Raw genomic sequence first — 20,971 nt, forward strand, 5'->3', positions numbered from 1 at the left:
AGACTGAATATGTTGACCCAACATTTGGGTTCACAGAAGGAACTAAACTATATCCATATGGTCAGTGTTTCTATAAATAAAACCAGAAGACATAAAGGACTTATAAGTAAGTGGAAGGCTGGCTCCCAGGTTTTTCTCAGAAGGATGATGAAGGGAATTGATAGAGAAGGTTTTATTGTATGTCCCAAGATATTAAGAAACATCATTTCATGGGACACTTGCCTTGTCATGCCCATGAAGCAGTGCAAGTGTGTACAATCCTGAGAAGATCATTATAGGGCAATCAAAAATTTGATGTATAAAATACACAAGAAACTGTTAAAATTTATGAAGCTAATATTCAGTCCCAATGGATAAATGAATCTGTCAGATGAAGAAATAGTTTTTAAAGGAAAAAACAAACATTGTTAATGACTTTTGAAAAATGCTCAATTTAGATGACTTATACCACCTCACTCCTTATTAAATTATCCAAAATATTTAAATGTCATTAAGGCAATGTTAGAAGTTATGGAGAAGCAAATACACATTCTTTGTTGGTAGAAGTATAAACTAATGGAATCTTTTTTTAAAAAAATTCAATTGAACAAACATTTATTAAAAACTATATATAAGCATTGTGCTAGGCATAGGGGATAGACAACAAAAGCCTGTCCCTGTCTTCTTAAAGATCTTAAATTGTATCTGGAAGTATCTAGCAGTATGTAGTAAAAGTTACAAGTACCTTTTGACCCAGTAATTGAGGAATATATATATATATATATATATATATATATATATATATATATATATATATCTTGAGAAGATCATAAAAAAGAAAAAAGATTTTTTTTCAGAACTTTTTATAAACAGCATTATTTGTAATGATTAAAAAAAACAATTCTTTTAGCATCCAAAGTTTTCAGCAGTAGGGGAATACCTAAACAAATTATATTATGTCTGGATGTGAAGTACTAATTAAGATAGACAAATATGAGAAATTATAAGAGGTGTAAGAATTTTCATAAAATAATGCAAATTGCAAAAAGCATAACTAGATTAGAGAAAATACCAATTGAAGACGTAACATGAAAAGTAAGTGAGAATGAAGAAATCTTATACATACTTAAAGGAAATATAACAAGCTCTTCTAACATTTGATGTATTGAAATTCATTTGAATGTAAGTAGTTTGAAAGAAAATTTAATAGAGTATATTAATATTGAATATTAGGGCTTTTATTGTAGTGATCTTATTGGCTATGACAGTATAACACTCATATTTAGCGTCTATTATCTTAGCACCTAGAGAAGTATCAGCACCTTTAGAAGACAGGAATGTTGAAGATGGTATATGTTTTTTGCATTGATGATAGCCACCTTTTAGGTGCCTTGACAAAAAATAAGGAAAAGTGAAAAAGCTCAAGTTGATGCACTGAGGTCCCAAGCACGTGAGGCTAAATAGTAATTAATATACATGCTTAGAGAAAGAATGGCCCCCGCCCACTCTTTGTGCAAGTCCTGATGTATTGTATAGGAAATGACTTAGAGACGATTTTGGTGGGTGGAGAGAGAGAGGCAGCAGAGTCTGCTGGCCAGAGACTGCTGGCCGGGTTCGGGTGGCAGCCGCTCACATTCCTATCGCCATCCCCCTTCACCTCTACAAAGAATAAAGATCGGAGATTTTCCCTTAACCTGAATTCCTGACTCCAACTGATTTTAAAATACACGGTCATCACACAGAAGTATAGAACAGGCCATTTGGTTGGGAAGTATGTCTTTGGTTTCCATTTGAATCATCTAGGATATGGTCAACAGTGAGTAAAGATTAACTAAAGTAGTTCTATAAAATATACATTTTGAAACTTATCTCTCTAGTCTTTGCAACTTGTAAAATTTATGCTGGAAATAACAGATTAAAGTTTATATTTCTTCTTGCTTTTAATATTTAGGTTTCTTTTAAGCAGTAAAATAGTTTTATACGTAAGAATTGGTACAATGTGTACCAGAGTACTTCTAATATACCTCACTGTTCTCTTATCTAAAAGAAATGTTCCCATTTATCTAGCATTTATATGTCACTTTAAGGATTGCAAAGCACTGAAAAGATCAGCTGACTCATCCAGGGTCACACAGTATCTAAGATGAACTTGAACTAAGGTCTTTATTACTCCAGTTCAGCAGTTTTTTTCTAATTTAAAAAATCCATATTATCAATGTTGCATAAGAAAACACAAACCCTCTTCCCCCACCCTCCCCCCAAAAAGCAAGGATAATAAAGAAAATATGCTTAATTTACATTCACAATTCATTGGTTTTCTCTATCTGAAGGTGTATAATTTTTCATCATGGATTTGGAATTATCTTGAACAGAGTAGTTAATTCTTTCACAGTTGATCATCCTTACATTATTGCTTTTCTGGTTTCATTCATTTTACTTTGCATCAGTTTGTGTTAGTCTTCTAGGTTTTTCTGAGAACATTCTGTTCATTATTTTCTATAGTACAATAGTATTCCATCACAATCATATACCAAAAATTGTCCAGCCATTACCCAATTAATAATCATTGCCTCAACATCTGATTCTTTTCCACCACAAAAAGAGCTGTTTTGAGTATTTTTGTATAGATAGATTCTTTTCCCTTTTCTCTGATCTCTTTGGGATATAGTGGTATTTCTGGGTCAATGAGTATGTGCAGTTTTATATTCCTTTAAGCATAGTTTCAAATGGTTTTCCAGAATGATTGGACTTGTTTTTTTTTTTTTAACTTCATTTCCATTTTAAAAAAATTATCAATTGCCTACTATATGCAAAACCCCATGCTAGGATACAATACAACCCCTGTCGTTCCCCCCCCCCCCCAAAAAAGGTTCTCTGCTTTCAAAAAGGTTCTCTACTTGTTGAACAGAATCAGGAATTTAACAAGTTTGAGCATGACCCTAGAAAGTCTGCATATTAATATGAGTATATTAACTTCATTAAACCCCTGATAAAACAAGGTAATGTTTTGCTTTTATAAAATTTGACTTTATCAGTATGGTTTCAGTATTTCAAATGATGTGTATCTTAGCATGATTATCAGTAGAAACTTCTGTTTTCTATTAATTTTCATTTTTGTTAATTTGTGTGTCATTGATTTTCTCCCTGTGGATAAAATGAAAATGGCAAATATGGAAAACAATTTAAAACCTAAGAGATTAGTACTCTATATATGCACATGTCCTAAAAAATAAAAAGCAAAAACTGAACTACCCACAAATGTGTTGTTCTTCAGAGCAGGTAATTTCACTATAATTTATTTTTCACAAACACCCTTTTCGCCTAGCAACAACAAGCTTCCCTAGTGTCCCATTTCTCTAAATGCCCTTTAAAACATCTGTTTAATACCTAAAGCTGAAAATTGCATCTGAGCTTTTTAAACATTTTGCGCATCATTCGGTCCTGCTACTGCACAACAGACTAATCAAAACTTTCTGAAACATTCTCTTCAGAGAGGACCCAGTTTTTTCTACCTCTGCATTGAGGAATATTGTGAGGGTTTTTTTTTTTTTTTAATTTTCCTATTCACTGGGAAATAAAAGATAATTGGACTTTGAAACTGCATAAATGAATGAATAAATAGTTGAAAAAGCATATATTAAGTCCTTGCTATGTGTCTAGTCACATAGGAATTGTGATTTATCTAATCTTCTATCAAGGAGTGTCATCATCAGAGACCTCCACAGGTTATCATGGTGTCCTCCAATTGATATCCTTTAGATTTCTATCACCATCCTTCCCTTATCTCTTTTCTCTCAGTTATCCCACTCTTTCTTCTTCCAGAATTCTTAATGTCTCCTCTGTGAAATATCTGAGAATACATTCAAGCCACAATATAAATTTCCCACTGCTGCTCAAACCTGAAACTAATATTTGTGTTTGATTGATATGGAACATTTGCTAAGCATAGCAGTGTCCCAGATGCTGTTAATTAAATAGGATCAGGATGGGCTCCTCATCAGCTCTGTGATTACTGGTGATCATTTTCAATGTTCTCTGTGAAGTAGATAGATGGTCTTCTCTCTCCTTCTCTACACTTGCCGGGCAGAAGTTTTGTCTTAATGATTTTTGCTCAAGGAATTGATATTTTTCTCAGTTCCTTTATTTCTGTTCATGAAACAATTCCTCCTCCCCCATGTCTGTGTGTGTCTCTCTCTCTTTGTCTCTGTCTCTCTGCCTGTGTGTCTGTTTCCCTCTCCCTCTTCTCCCTCCTCTCTCTTTCTTTCTCTCTCCTCTTTTTTTTCTTTTTCCATGGAAAGAAAAAAGTTTCTTCCTGTTTTCCCAATGTATCTTGAAGAAAAACAGCCACTCATGATCTACGTCTCTCCCCTGAATATGACCAATAAGAGAGATTGTTATTTCTCTTTACTATGTAGAAAGAAGATCATATCTTTTCCTTTTGATGCATCACTTCTCCTCCCATTAGGCATATATTTGGTTGGAAGCCAGCTAAAGAAGCTGACAGAAGGTCTGTTGGGCAGGTTTGTGCACAGCCTTCTGCCAACCTGCATATTTCTTAGTAGAATTTGCTGCGTAGGGTGAGAGACCAAAAGGAAGGTGTTTTTCACATTTGTCTTGAACATTTGCAAGTTTTATTTCTTTTCTAGTAATTTGTATTAATGGCTAAAGACTTAACCTTCATGTCAAGACCTGGGTTCAAGCTTTTAAGGCAGCTGATTGCTGCAATGGAAACAGTACTGGGCCTGTAGTCATAAAGGCCTGAGTTCAAATCCAGACCCGCAAACTTGTCAGCTTTGTGACACTTAACTTCTGATTGCCTCAGTTTCTTCCTCTGAAAAATGAAGATAATAATAGTACTTATTTCCCTATCTTGTTGTGAAGGTCAAATGAGATTAATAATTGTAAAGTATATTTAACACAGTAAGGGCTATATAAATGTCAACTATTATTATTATTATTTCTAAAACACTTTGTCAACTTTAAAGTTTTTTTTATGAATTGTAGTTACTTTATAGTTCTACCTGTGATCACATACTAAGTGTCTGACCACCAGCACATTGCCAGACTTCTGTGTTCATCTGTTATTCTTTGAGTGGCTCATCCCTGTCAGACTGTTTGTTATTCATACTAAAAGTTTCCTTACTCCAGTGAAATCCTAGGCCAAAACAAAGGTATAACAGCGTATTTCAAAAATATTATCCATTTGGTTATTTTGATTTATGTCTTTATCAACTTGGAATAAGCTAGGAACATACACTACTTCTAACTCCCAAGCACAATGGAAGGAATATTAACTCCCAAGGAACAAGATCCAAATCCTTCCTCTGACCCTTTCCTGGTTTCATATAGCTTCAGACAAGTCATCCAACCTTCTTGGACTTCTGTATCCTCGATTTAAAATGAAGAATTTGGATTAGATCTGTACTCCCAAATTTTATTTGGTTTGATTTTTCCCAAGATCATAGGCAATGAGCATCAGAAGCAGTATTCAAAGCCAGGTTCTATGATTGTAATTCCAAAAGATTGTCTTCTACACTTGCCTCTCTTCATATGGACTATTTGTATCCAACCTGTGGTAAAATGTTCCAAACTTGTGTTGAGCTGATCAGCCACATTTGGATGCACTGTAATGGAGTAATTTTTTAACTTTAATGTAGTAAAGTCATTTTGGTCCTCCAAGAATAAAGAAAGGATAGCAACCAGCTAGCCTGCATCTTGCTTTCACTGTGGGCATCTTAGCAAAGCTTCATTAACATTGTGCTTTTACTTTTTAGGAAATCACTGCTCCTTTCCTATGCTGATCTTTCCAGTAATACTACTATTACTGCCACCACTATCACTATCACCACCAATAACAAGAATTGCTGTTACTTCCAACAACTGCTCTTATTAATAATAACAATAACACCACACTATTACTACCACTACTACCATCATCACCACTAATAGTAATAAAAAATAATAATAGCTAGCATTTACATAATCCCTACCATGTTTCTGATACTGTCCTTTAGGGACTTTAGCCCCTCTTTCTAATCTAATGGTGTATATGTTAAGAAAGCACATAAACAAATGGATTCATTTCCCTCTTTCTAAATTTAGTTGCATTATGTAATGATAGACAGACTTGGTACCGCATTTTTTGCTAACCTATGACTATCCAAATAAAATTTGTTCCATGTTCTGTCTTTATTCCTTCTTTCATTGTCTGCTTTTTTACCCTCACTTATCATTTTCTGTTTGTTCACTAGTATGCCTATTGTCTGTTTTTGTTGTTATACTCCAGTTTTCTTCCACCCTTTTTAGTAAGAACACTTTTTTATTCTTTTTACTCACTCTTATGATAAAAATTTTGGGGAATAATTTATAAAGATAGAAGCAAACAGATACAGAAAAATCACTTACCTATGGTGATTGGGCTATTTATCTCTAGCCTATCTTACTAAGTCTGTAATTAATATATTTTATCTCATGTTCAGATTGTGTAGGTTCCTGTACCTAATAGAAATATGCTTTTGTCATTTTTGGTTCTTGAGGAAAATTAAATTGCATTCCTTTGTCCAGAGCTTGTACATTCTTCAATCACTCTCTATCCACTTTCATGTGGTAGGATAGGGATGGGGAAGAGAGCATACTCTTAACTATAGTGGTAAACTGAAGTGCCCCCCCCCTTTTGATATCTTTTTCTTTTTGGTATAACACTCATTTCTAAATATAGCTACCACCTTTCCTACTCCATCTAGTGAACTTTTCTACATTCACACACATACATATTAAAGGCACAAACTTGTATATGTACATGTATGTGTATATTGTGTGTATATGTATACATATAAGAATGTTTACTGGTTGAGGTTAGAAGAACAATCATATTTGGAAATAAATGTTAAGAAAAAGGGGCTATGTGTGTATATATGTATATTTAAAAGTATATAAGTTATTTAACATGTACTGGTCATCCTGCCATCTAGGGGAGGGAGTAGGGGGAAGGAGGAGAAAAATTGGAACAAAAGGTTTGGCAATTGTTAATGCTGTAAAATTATCCATACATATAACCTGTAAATAAAAGGCTTTTAAAAAAATAAAAGTATATGAGTACATTTAAAAGTATATATGTACTTTTAAGGGGACCCAGTTGTCAAAGAAAGTACATATATGTGGGTGTATATTTTCATCATGTACTTCCAGAAAGAAGCTCACCAAATCATCCAAGTAGGCCGATGGAGCCCTCATATTTACTTCCAAACATAGGGCAGGACCCTCTCTTCTGCTTTCTCAGAAGCAGTCTCTTCTCACACCCCAGATGATGGGCAAAGCATACTTCACAAAATAATAATAGGATTAGTTTGCTAGAGAAGATGTGAGGAGTCTAGAAAACACTGCTAAATGTTATGAAGTCTTGGGGTAATGAAACTGACCATTTTAGGATCCCAGATCGAAACAGTCAATCAACATTCAAGCACTGATTGTGCATCAGGCTTTGTGTTCAGCATCCACTGATATGAAAAGAGACTATGTGTGCATGTATTCACATTGATAGAATATGTTTATATTTTGGTTGGTTGCTTGGTCTGAGGAAGTCCTATGGCTATCTTCTAACATCTCCAACGATACCACAGTCACTGATATTTACAGGAAGGCTTGTAATTTCTTGGGCTAGGATTGTTATATCTCTCCCTGAAGATTCCATGCTCTTGATTTAAGTTGCCAAAAGAGAAGGTCCCTCTTAAGACTATTGTCCTCTTGGTGTCAGCTTATTTATACTTCCCTATATCTCCCTTGAGGAAAAGTATACTTATTTCCTTTGCATTTGGTTACTTTCCTGAACCAGAGAGAGGATCACGTTTTTCAGTTCTGTCTAAGATGTGTTTTCTAATACTAATATGCCAGGGGGATAGGAATGCATTTGCTTAAAAGACTACATCTTAATTTTTAGACAATGCATATTGTTTCCAGGTAATTCCTTTTAGATACTGGAATCCAGGGGCAAATAATATAGAATCTCAAGTTGCCATACTTAGAGGAGCAAGAATTATCACATTTTCTCCTAAGATTAGCTAACTTCTTAAAACAGTCCTAGAAATGCATGTTCTGAATATGGTGCTCCCAATTGCCCAGCTCACTGGGTAGAATTATGCATATGTCCAGGTAAGTAGAATGTCAAATATGTTTTGATTTTCTTTGTTAAAAAGTTTTCATTTGAGGACATTTTCTGATCTCTTCTTTTTTCCAAATCTACTCTTCAAAATTCTCTATTCATGCAAAACTTTTCTGTGGAGGTTTTTAAGTACAGATTTTCCTGACAGAGTATCAGTTACTTTGAGAGTCCCCAAAGATCTTAGAAAAGAAGAGGATTTATAATAACAGAGTTTGTTAAATGAAAGTTAAAGTGGGCCTTTGGGGTAGAAATCAATTACATAGACTTTTAGACTTACAAATGGATTGAATTTTTTGTCAAGAGGCACAATATAATTCTCTAGTTCACACTTTTCCATTAAAATATAACTGTTCTTTGGGAGTATAAATATCAATGGGCATAAGTTGCTGTGACAGTCTCAAAATATGTATATACATATTTGTGTATATACATATGCATATGTGTAGGTATGTATATTGGGGGGGAGGTATATATTGGCATGCCAGTCACTATTTGATTACTAGATTCTATAGATCTTGTATTGGAAGTGCCCTTATGATATTTTCTCTTTGACTTTCAGTTTCTCTTGTTAATGCTATTTTGCAATGTAAATTTTAAATGAAAACTTTTGTAAATGTGATGTTAAAATATTTAATGATACATTGAACCTTTTGTTTTTTCTTTTTAGTATGACTATGAATATGATGAAAATGGTGACAGAGTCATTTTAGGGAAGGGCACTTATGGTATAGTTTATGCTGGACGTGACCTGAGCAATCAAGTCAGAATTGCTATTAAAGAAATCCCTGAGCGAGACAGCAGGTACAGTAATTGTGATTAATCAATTCTCTTTTCTAAAGAATCTGAGACTTTTGACCAAAAAACAAAAACAAAACAAAACAAAACAAAATTGGGCAGTCTGATTAACCTTTGTTAATTAATTAATCTTTGTCTTTCTGAAAAGTCTGCTGTTTGTTAGCTGCTTCAGATGTATATAATACACCAAATATAATCCACTAGTTTTTACCTCTCCCTTAAACTGTCTTACATATTCTATGTGAGTTAGTGAATATGTATATGTGATTTTAATATATTTAACATCTACTGGTCATCCTGCCATTTAGGGGAGGGGGTGGGGGGGGTAAGAGGTGAAAAATTGGAACAAGAGGTTTGGCAATTGTTAATGCTGTAAAGTTACCCATATATATATCCTGTAAATAAAAGGCTATTAAAAAAAAAAAAAAAAAAAAGAATATGTATATGTGTGTGTGCATGTGTGAATCTGTATGTATGACACAAGTACGCATCTTATGAAGAAATTAAGAAAAAACTATGAAAGTAACAAACAAAAATCAATAAAACTTTGTTATTTGAGTTGAAAGAAATATAAAACTCTTTCACACTAAATATATATTTTATGTTAATTTTATAAAATTATTTTTCATTATATCTATATGGCTTTCTTTCTCTATATTTATGAAGCAGTGAGGTGTCACAGTAGATAGAAGGTTGGGCCTGGAGTCAAGAAGACTCATCTTTATGAGTTCAAATCTGGCTTCAAACATGTACTTGCTATGTGACCACAGGCAACTCACTTAATCCTGTTTGCCTCAGTTTCTTCATCTGTCAAATGAACTAGAGAAAGAAGTGGCAAACCACTCTAATAGCTTTGCCAAGAAAATTCTAAATGGGCTCATGAAGGCCCAGTCACTACTGAAATGATTGAATAACAACAAAATACACATTTATAGTTTTCTTTGAAAATAGATCTCATTTTAGAAGAATGGCCTCTGTTTGAGTCAGTACGGTATAGTTGCCCTATTGTGATTATTTATACTATTTTTTGTTCTTTATGGTAGTATTTATTTTATATTTTTATATATTTAAATATGAAATAATGTGTTTATTCTTGGTAAAGTGAAAAAAATTATTAGTATGTATGAGTGATATAATTCTCAATGGTAAGATTTTATAAAGACAGTATACTTGAATATATAGAAAACTGGCCTCACTCTCTTCAACAATGAGATGATTCAAACTAATTCCAATTGTTCAGTGATAAAGAAAGCCATCTACACCCAGAGAGAGGACTATGGGAACTGAGTGTGGATCAGAACATAGCATTTCCACTCTTTCTGTTGTTGTTTGCTTGAATTTTGTTTTCTTTCTCAGTTTTTTTCCTTTTTGATCTGATTTTTCTTGAGCAAAAAGATAACTGTATAACTATGTATACATAGTTAAATCTAATGATTTAACCTATATTTTAACACATTTAACATGTATTGAACTACCTGCCATCTAGGGGAGGGGATGGGGGGGGAAGGAGAAGATAGTTGGAACAGAAAGCTTTGCAAGGGTAAATGTTGAAAAATTACTCATGCATATGTTTTGTAAATAAAAAGCTTTAATAAAATAAAATAAAAAGAAAAGAAAATTGGCCTCAAATTCAGGAAAACCAAGGGTCAAGTAGTACTTCTGACACATAATTGGCTGAGTGGACAAAGCACAGTACCCCAGGCAACTTTCCCTGGCTATAATTTATAGAACAGTCACTATTCTATATTGGGAGTTTCTTCATTCAAAGTTCCTCATCATAAAAATCACAAGTCTAGACCAAAAATGTATGTAAGATTGTCACATTTGTTAAGTGTTCTCTTAGGCTAAGCAGATAAAATATGTTTTGGGGAGAGTAAGGACAGATTTGCACAAAACTCTTGAAACACATTATTACTCTATTTCCACTGACAGTGGCTAATAATTAAAAGACAACACTTAAAGTGATCATTGTTACCCAAACTTTGCAATAATCTGGAACTACTTTCTAAACCACCACTGCTATCCAAGGATATACTACTGCCTGATTATATGTGTATATATACACATTTGTCCAAAGGATCTTGACACAATAATAGTTTATCCATTAATATCTTAAATAAATAAATTAAATATTTTAAATATTTACAATTCCTAGTAGAACATGCTGGGAATTGTATGTAACTCTTCACTATTAAAACTAAGTGCCTGAAGGGTTAGTGAAGGAAATTTCTTATATTTTACAGTTTTTTGTACTATACTGTACTATACTTTCATATAGTAGGAGATTATAGAGAAACGTTGTCGTGTTAGTAAACTATTCCACACAAAAATATATTTGTGTGCTTTAAAGAGGTTTAGTTTGCCATTTATAAGAGTTATAATTGCTAAGAACTGTAATGCTTTGGCTATGAATAATGCAACAATTAAACAATCACTGGATAGTTGGGTAGCATTATCTACCCTGAAATTGTCTTTGCAAAAATAGCTGAGGAAAATAGTTTCCATATGAGCTCTCTTTATAGGCTTTTGAGAACTTTTGAGTCTGATCTCCATTGTAAACACAGATTAACTGCACTCCTTGAGCACACATCATTGGGACATGTTCCTAGATCAGGCTATTTTGAGTATTACCTTCAATAACAACTAAAAAAGTAGATTTATTATCAAATGTCGATTTAGTTAGCTCCTAGCACAGTGCATGCTTGCCATTTAATAAGTTCTCAACAATCATCATTATCATCATAATGTATAATAATTATACAGCAAATAATTATATATGATTAATGATCAACTGAATTTCAAAACCAAATGGATATTACTATTCTGGATTACCTGAAGTTTTCTTTTATCTGTAGCACTGCTTTCCTCAGGTAATGAAAGTTGATTATAGTGTAATTATATTTAGTTTTCTCATATCTCTGGACAGAGACAGTTTCTGATTTTGTCTTTTAAACAAAAGACATAGTGGTATTACATTTCAAACTCATAGAATGTTCAAACTGAAATAAAATTTGGAAATCCAATCTAAACCTGTAATTTTCAGGTAGAAAATAAGATAATAAAAGATGAAACAATTTAACAAATGTCACACAGAGTTGCAGGAATGGGATATTACTAACCCAGATTCCTTCATTCATAATCTATAATTCTTTTTTCTATGCCATATTGCCTTTTTTAGGAACAGAGGAAACATTTAATAAAATGTAAGATCATTTTTTCTCAATCTTTTTTATATTTATAATGATCCAATTTCTTTGCCTTGAATGATTGAAAAAAAAATCTGTGACCCCAAGACCATAAAATAATATTCCATCTGGTCAGGTAACATGAAATGATTGTCTGTTGGTTCTTATAAATACAAAGTGATTAAAAGAGGATTCCTGCTTTGCATAAAGTTTTGAGTATTTCTTAGACATTTCCATGAGAACAGAGATATCACTCTCTTCTGGCTTTAAGGGATGTTCTAATATAGTAAAGAGGAGCTCTGTCTTTTTATCATTTAGCAAACTTGGGATTTAATTAATGCTACATTAAATTAAATTAAATTAAGGGCCTGAGTTCAAATTCATCCTCAGACATTTGCTAGCTTTGTGTGACCTCAGCCAAGTCACTTAGCGCTGTTTTGCCTCAAAAAAAAAAAAAAAAAAAAAAAAGCTAGAAAGAAAGAAAAGAATTAATATATTGGAAGTGTTCTGTGTACTTGCTCCATCCATGCATTTGTTCCATTTCCTACTTGTAGAATAGACGTTTTTGTCATTGAACTATCTCAGAGGGATCTTAGGAATGTCAGTGAAATAGCCACAGTTAATTGTCTCCATGGAGATAAGTTCAATGTAAATATAAATATAAAATAGCATTCTTGTACAGCATTAGTAGCATTCGGTCTTAAATGTAGCATGATAGTTGAGGGTCATTACTTCAGATATTAATGATTCATCCTGTTCTTACCCTCTTCCATCCTTGTAAGGAGAATTATATTAGGATTCAATATTTCCAGCTGCCTAACACTGACTTAAAGGATAATTATAGAGAAATGTAAAAAAATATATATGTTTAGACATAGCCAGAAGAGGTGGATAGGGGGTTACAGAGGATAAAGCTCTACATCTGGATTCAAATAGACGAGTTCAAATTGATCCTCAGATGCTTATTAACTATATGAACTTCAGCAAGTCACTTAATCTCTGCCTCAGTTTTGTTGTCTGTAAAATGGGGATAACAATAACACCTCTTTAGTTGTTGTAATAATAAAATGACGAAAATATCTTAAACGTATTTTGCAAACCTTAAAGTGCTAAATAAATGCTAGCTATTATAATTATTAATTATTACTACAAAATAGCTGATGAGTTGAAGTTTCAAAGCGAAGTTAATAGTTGCTTTCAGGCCAGCACTATTAAGATTTGCAAAAAATGTTATTTTAATTAAATATGTATTTGGGTTATAATAGTCAATTAGCAGCTTTGGTTTTGTAGCCAAATTAGAAAATCAAGAATAAAACTTAGGAGGACATGTGACTGGATAGTGAGAATATGATTATTCCCTGACTGATTACTGGATGTTTTTTACTTTTAGAGAAACTTATTGTTTATGATTTCTGTCAGTCAGTAATCCCACAGAAATGAAATGCATTAATAGATGCATTTTCTGTACATTGGCCTACCAAGCAATTGTGAATTCTTTAAAAAATAGTGAATTCCAAAGATGATTAGGGTGAATGGAAAAGAGCCTATGTATTTATAGCAGCTCTCTTTATAATTAGTAGCAAAGAACCAGAAATTGCAGGGATGCCCAGCAATTGGATAAAAACTGAACAAGTTGTGGTATACAATTGTGATACTGTGCAATTAGAAATGATGAGCTCAGTGATCTTAGAAAAGCATGGAAAAAACTTGCACAAAACAATGAAGAGCAAGATAAGTAGAACCAAGAGAATATTGCATATAGTGACAGCAATCTTGGTTTAAGAACAACTTTGAGTGACTAAGTCATTTTGACCATTATAACTGCAAAGTATCTATGAAGGAAGATGCTATCTGCATCCAGAGAAAGAACTAATAAATAGAAATATTTATAGAATGATTTTACATATATATACAGATACATGTGTATTTTGTTTTGTGTCTAATGGTAGCCATCTCGGGGGGAAGGGAAGAAAAAGAAAATAAGAAATTTACATGATTTTCTTATATATATGAAAGAAATAATAAGTTATTCATGGTAGAATAGCAGTTTCATGTGCAGTCATCTTTTTATTGTACTATGTTAAGAAATATTTATTTTATTCCATAAATTTAAAACAAATTTTTTTTTTTTAAAATAAGTGAATTCCTAATACAATGTTGGTGGAATTGTGAATGGATCCAACTATTTTGGCGAGCAATTTGGAATTATACCGAAAGATTTATCAAATTGTGCATACCCTTTGACCCAGCAGTATTTCTACTGGGCTTATATCCCAAAGAGATACTAAAGGGGGGAAAGGGACCCACATATACAAAAATATTTATAGCAGCCCTTTTTGTAGTGGCTAGAAACTGGAAATTGAGTGGATGTCCCTCAATTGGAGAACGGCTGAATAAATTATGGTATGTGAATGTTGTGGAATATTATTGTTCTATAAGAAACGATAAGCAGGATGATTTCAGAGAGGCCTGGAAAGAGTTACATGAACATTATAATGCTAAGTGAAATGAGCAGAGCCAGGAGATCATTGTACATGACAACAGCAATATTATACGATGATCAATTTTGATGAACGTGCCTCTCTTCAACAATGAGATGATTCAGACCAGTTCCAATGGTCTTGTGATAAAAAGAGCCATTTATACCCAGAGAGAAGACTGTGGGAACTGAGTGTGGTTCACAGCATAGCATTCTCACTCTTTTTTTGTTGTTGCTGTTTGCTTGCATCTTATTTTCTTCATAATTTTTTTGTTTGATTTGATTTTTCTTGTACAGCAAGATAATTATATAAATATGTATGCATATATTGGATTTAACATATATTTCTACCATGTTTAACATATATTGGACTACTTGTCATCTAGAGCAGGAGGTGAAAGAAGGGGGGGGGACTGGAACACAAGGTTTTGTAAATGCTAATGTTGCAAAATTATCCATGCATATGTTTGGAAAAAAATAAAAAGCTTTAATTAAAAAGAAAAAGAAAAATTTAGTAAATTCTCATTTAATACACTTTACACCTTTAAATAGCCTCAGTACAAGGGAAAAAAATGATTTCTCAGACTCTTCCTAGATGTCTAAGAGACTTCTATCTTTATCCCTCTCTTAAGTAGAGAGATATATTAATTATACAGCATGTGCTCTCAAATATGTCATACATTTGTATACACATATATTTATTGCTTTGTGATTTATATGTGAACATTATTACCAATTCCTTAAAGAAATCTAAAGATCTTTTTCATTGTTTGTTTTGGGACTAGAGTCCATAAATTTTTATTAAAGACATTGGCATAAATAAAAACTTCCTTCCAACAGTCTCCTGGAACTTTTAATGTCAACACCAACATAACTGCTTTAGGATTCCTCCGAAATCTACATGAAAGGGATGTAATGACCTCATTTGAGTATATTAGAATTTAGTTCTCTAGTTTATAGTTTATATAGTTTATATTTTAATTAGCATTCAAAATCCATAGACTATTAAGTCTATTAAAGATATTCTCTCTCATTGTTGAGTTTATCTTTATTTTGATTACTTCCAGATATTCCCAACCTTTACATGAGGAAATAGCATTACATAAGCATCTGAAACACAAAAATATTGTCCAGTATCTGGGTTCATTCAGTGAGAATGGCTTCATTAAAATTTTCATGGAACAGGTTCCAGGAGGTAAGAACTTCTCTTCCCCCCATTATTATTTTTTTTTTATTTTGAAGAATAGTAATAAAAAGTTTCTAGAAGCATGTGATCATTTCAGAAAAATTATGGTCTCATTTTATAGTTAGATAAAAGGCTTAAAAGGAAAAATGAACAGTTAAATTGATTGGCAGAAAATAAGTTTGACCTTTTTGATTGTAAATTATTTAAAATATGGTTGATATCACAAATTAAGGAGGGTTTTTTTTAAAACTCCAATGGGAAAAAAAGACTACTTTTCTTCTCTGCTCTTCCTTTTCACTGTATTGTCTTGAATTCTGTTTTTAATTTTTTAAAAAAACTGTTATTAATAAATGTCATCAGAGATACTTTCATCCCAAATTATTATTTATCTTCTGATGTTCACTCATATCTGTTGTTATCCTTGATTTTAGAAAAAAGTGGGTCTTCTTTAATTAGAAGGGAATTCAGACAAAAAGATTTTGATTTTGAAAAATGCACAATGAACAACGGTACCAACAAATATGAAGAATCACCAGAACTAATAGTAATAAAGGAATACATTTCCCCTGCCCTTCCACTCTCCACCCCTACTTCTCGTCCAGAGGCAAGCTTAACTGAACATTTTTATCTTGAGTAGATACAGTAATTCCTGACTGCCTTCTGTAGACTGTCTTCTATGGCTCCTTGAAGTTCTGGTTCAGAAGGAGTCAGCAAATACCTTGTACCCTAGACTTTTCCTTAACCTCTATGACTCAGAAACCTTTCTCCTGAAATATTCTCCATTCATCAATATTACTTAATCCTTATCTTTATTCCTATAATCTATTAGGCTCTAGGTAAGTCTCTCTTTTCTGAAGGAACTAGGTACTCCTCTCCAGCCCTATTCCTGCTCCCTTGTTTGCAGTCTTCTATATACATTTAAACATCCTTGTTTCCCAGGTAAATCAGCTTCCTTAACTTCCATGCTCTTCATCTTCATCCCAATTAATTTACTAACAGGGACACTGAAGAAATAGTAGGAGGAAGTGTTAAGAGAGAAAAAAAAAAGAAGACTCAGAATAGTCTTGGAGGACACACATATGTATGAAAGATAGATAGATGATGATCAAGTAAAGGAATAGACAAAGGTAGGAAAAGAACCAGGAGAAAGGCATAGGGAAACCAAAAAAAAAAAAAAAAAGACATTCAGATAGAGGAAATGGTTACTTAGATACCCATTGATATCTCAAAAATATAACTTACTATCTTTTCCTCTAAACTCTTCTTTTTTTCTATATCTATATTTTTTATTGAGGGTATCTTTATTTACCGAGGTAACTTGGTTCATAAATATTACTCCCATAACTCCTGTATATCTTTTATTATTGTTATTGTTGTTCACTCAATTCAGTCATGCCCTGCTCTTTGTGATCCCATTTGGCAAAGATACTAGAATGATTTGCCATTTTCTTCTTCACTGTGTTCTCATTTTATAGATGGAGAAACAAGACAAATGGGGATTAATTGATTTGCTCAGTCAGATTTCAATTCGGGAAGATGGATCTTTCTGACTCCTTCCTACTCTGTCTTATTCCTTCTTCTTAGCTGTTATCCATAGAAGTCCCTCCACCACCTTGACTGTGTTCACTACCACCTAAAATATCCCACATCAGCTGGGTTCTTACTGTTGTAGTACATCTTTATATTTCTTCTTCTGTTGACTATTCCACTCCTACTATGGTTCTAAACTCTCTGAAGTCCTATATGCTTCTTTCTTCAAGAGCTGCCCCTGATTCCTGTTTCACTAAGAGGATCAGATCCATCTCCACATTCTCTTATTCTAAAATTACAGCTCAGTCAAAACGATATTGGATTTATAGTCAGAGAACCTGGATTCATATTCTAGCTCAGATACTACTCATGGACCCTAGTCATGTAACAATCTCATCCTCTGTTTCCCCAAGTATTTCATTTTCCTCATCCATAAATTGAGAGTTGGACTAGATGGACCTCTATATTTTCTATACCTCTCCTCTACTTCTTTGCTTCAATCTCTGAAGAAGAGGTAGTCCTTCTTGCCAAGGCCAAACTCTACTTATGCACTTGATCCCATTATTCCCTGTATCCTCTGAGAGTTTGACTTCCTTTCAGAATAATTTCTTTCATTGCTTTTATCTATAATTTTTCAATACTTAATAGCTACTTTCCCACTGCCTACAAGCATACCTAGATCTTCCCTAACATACCTTTGTCCTGTATCTTCCTTCTGCTCCCTACCAATCTCCTGGAAAAATTGGCCTGCCATTCTGCTTTCATTTCCACTCCCCTCAATCATCACCATCACAGATCCCCTACCTATACTCCTATCCACCACAACTACACCCAGACACACACAGACACTTGTTTATCAGCACATTACAGTCTGTCTTCTACCTTCAGCACCCAATAAAATGGTTCTCCAAAAAATTACCAGCAATGATAAATCCTTATGGTCTTTCCTCAGTCTTCATCTTCGTTAGCCCCACAGTTTTTGCCATCATTGACCATCTCTTTTTCTTGCATACTTTCCTCTTTTGGTTTCCTTTATTGCTTTCTTCTGATTCTGCTGCTCTCTTTGACAGTTCCTTCATTTGATCATTATTCATCAATTTTTCATGTGTCCTCCAAGACAATCCTGGGCTTTCTTTTCTTTCTCTGGGTCCTCTCCTTACTGCTTTCTTATCTGGATTCATTTAACCTCTCTTTGCATATATATGTTGTCCTACTATATGTGGTGTCTCCTCTAATTAGAATATTATTTCCATAAGAGAAGATATCATCTCAGTTTACTATATGTATCCCCCAGTGCTTGGTATATAATGTTTATTAAATAGGCTTTCATTCACTAATTCATTTATTCATTTATTCTCCAAATAACTCAGAAATCTTTCTATCTAACAAAAATATCCATATTTCACCCAAAACCCTTCCCTCCTCTAAATATCTTTCTATTAAGGATATTGCCTTTCACCCAAGCAACTTATTTCATATCCACAACTCCCAACTGTCCACCAAGACTTTGTCCTTTGTGCTCCTCTCTTCACTCTTACATACACATCTGTTAGTGAAATTCATCAGTTACTTTAGGTATAATGATTACTCTCAGATCTATGTATTTAATGATTATTTTGTTATTTAATGATCACTTTATGATTACTTTCCGATCTATTTAACTCTATGTATCCTTTCTTTTGAATTCTAATCCAACATCATCAATGGCCTATTGGACATTTTGAACTGGGTATACCTATAGAGACCTCAGACTTAATGAATCTAAAACAACTCATTATCTTTTTCCACCAAATCTAAAACTACTCATTATCTTTTTCTACCAAATCTAAAACAACTCATTATCTTTTTCCACCAAATCTAAAAGAACTCATTATCTTTCTCACATCAACGGTGTAAAAGTACCACCATTTTTCTAGACTACCAGATTTATAATCTCAGAGCCATGTTGGACTACTGACTTTCTCTTGCTTCCCATATCCAACCCATAGCCAAATCCTACCGATTTTCTTTCTAGAACATCTCTCGCATACATCCCTTTATCTTCATTCTCATTTTACAGTCATCCTAATCCAAGCTCTCATCATATATTTTCTTTACTATTATATTCACCTCTTTATTATTCTCTCTGCCTCCAGTTTCTCCCAGCTCCAATTTGTCCTGTACATAGCTATGAAATTCCTAAAGTAAAGATCTGAAAATACCACAATGCTCTTTATCACTCACTATCTCCCACTTTTCCTCTACTCCCAATCAAGACAAAGATAACAATAACAAGGCTATGAAAGATTTAATAACAATGGAATCACATAAACCTAGATTAAAATCCCACCTTTTGTAATTATTACCTGTGTAATAAATACCCTCAAGGTTCAGTTTTTTCATCTTTAAAATGAGGAAGTTGGATTGGCTGTCCTCTGAACTTTAGAGCTACAGTCCTAGTAGAATATGAGTTCCAGGAGAGCAAAGACCATGTCACTTTTTATTTATAGCACATAACTATAATGATACATTCATAGCATACTTACCATCAGTTGAACTGATATGCTTATTGAGTTTTGAAAGTAACCTATTAAATATTTCTTTTTTATGAACTTTTTCCCCCCATTCACATTCCAGGAAGCCTTTCTGCTCTTCTTCGATCAAAATGGGGTCCCTTAAAAGATAATGAGCAAACTATTGGCTTTTATACAAAACAAATTCTTGAAGGTTTAAAATATCTCCATGACAATCAGATTGTACATCGGGATATAAAGGTAAGATTCTGCTATTTTTATTTTCCATATGCTATTTGGATAATTTTTTATAGTTAAAAAGAGACTTTGTGATTCCTAATTTCTTAAAATTACAAAACTGAATAAGTAAAACTTATAATTTATATTTACTTATTTATATTATATAATTTATATTTATGGTATGAATCAACATATAGCATTAATATCAGTAATTTCAAGAATGCTACCACATAATAATTGGAGTATATAATCTTTCTGAGTTTCCAGGTCCAAATATTTTGTCATCATGTAGCCAACCTGGACATATCTCCCTGCAGTTCACTGGACTAGTCCTTGGATTACCCAAATATAGTCTTCTTGCCAAGTACTTCCCACAGGGTTGGAAGTACTGTAGCCTTTGTTTCAGTGGCATAGACTCTGAGAAAACAGAGCCATTTCTACACTCCAAGAAGACATTAGAAGAGAATGAAAGAATGTATTTTTTCTTAATCTAACCATGCATTGTGGGAGAACACTTATCTCTCCTCACCACATCCTCTAATGAACAGTTTTAAAAATCCTTATAATAAATACACATAAACACACACACACACACACACACAATAGTCTAGGAAGACAAATTCCTACATTGCCCACATCTAAAAATGTCTAACTCATTTTGCATTTTAAGTCTATAACTTCTCTAGCAGAAAATAGATAGCAGTCTATTTCATCTTCAGCCCTCTGGATTGATGATTTTTTATCACATTGTTCAGATTGTATTGATCAGAGGTCTTAAAAGTATGAAGAATTTCCTAGACATGGCATTAAATTAAAAATAACAGAAGAGAAAATTCTTTTCTCTCTCAGATTGTAGCCAGAGATAGAAAAGAAATTCAGAAATATAAAAAGATTGCAGAAATAATCATGTCAATATGTGTGGCAGCC

The 20,971-nt window shown here is 33.2% G+C and overlaps 1 protein-coding gene across 1 annotated transcript in view; it reads left to right on the forward strand.

Annotated features, from left to right (window-relative positions):
- MAP3K5 (mitogen-activated protein kinase kinase kinase 5) overlaps window positions 1-20,971 on the forward strand; it is a 257,445-nt gene that overhangs the window by 182,310 nt on the left and 54,164 nt on the right. The window contains exons 15-17 of the mRNA XM_031968589.1: window positions 8,805-8,938; window positions 15,664-15,791; window positions 19,929-20,065. Of these exons, the coding sequence (XP_031824449.1) occupies window positions 8,805-8,938; window positions 15,664-15,791; window positions 19,929-20,065 (399 nt within the window). The remainder of the gene's footprint in view (window positions 1-8,804; window positions 8,939-15,663; window positions 15,792-19,928; window positions 20,066-20,971) is intronic.

Source organism: Sarcophilus harrisii, chromosome 4, assembly GCF_902635505.1.
Source record: "Sarcophilus harrisii chromosome 4, mSarHar1.11, whole genome shotgun sequence".
Taxonomy (NCBI): Eukaryota; Metazoa; Chordata; class Mammalia; order Dasyuromorphia; family Dasyuridae; genus Sarcophilus; species Sarcophilus harrisii.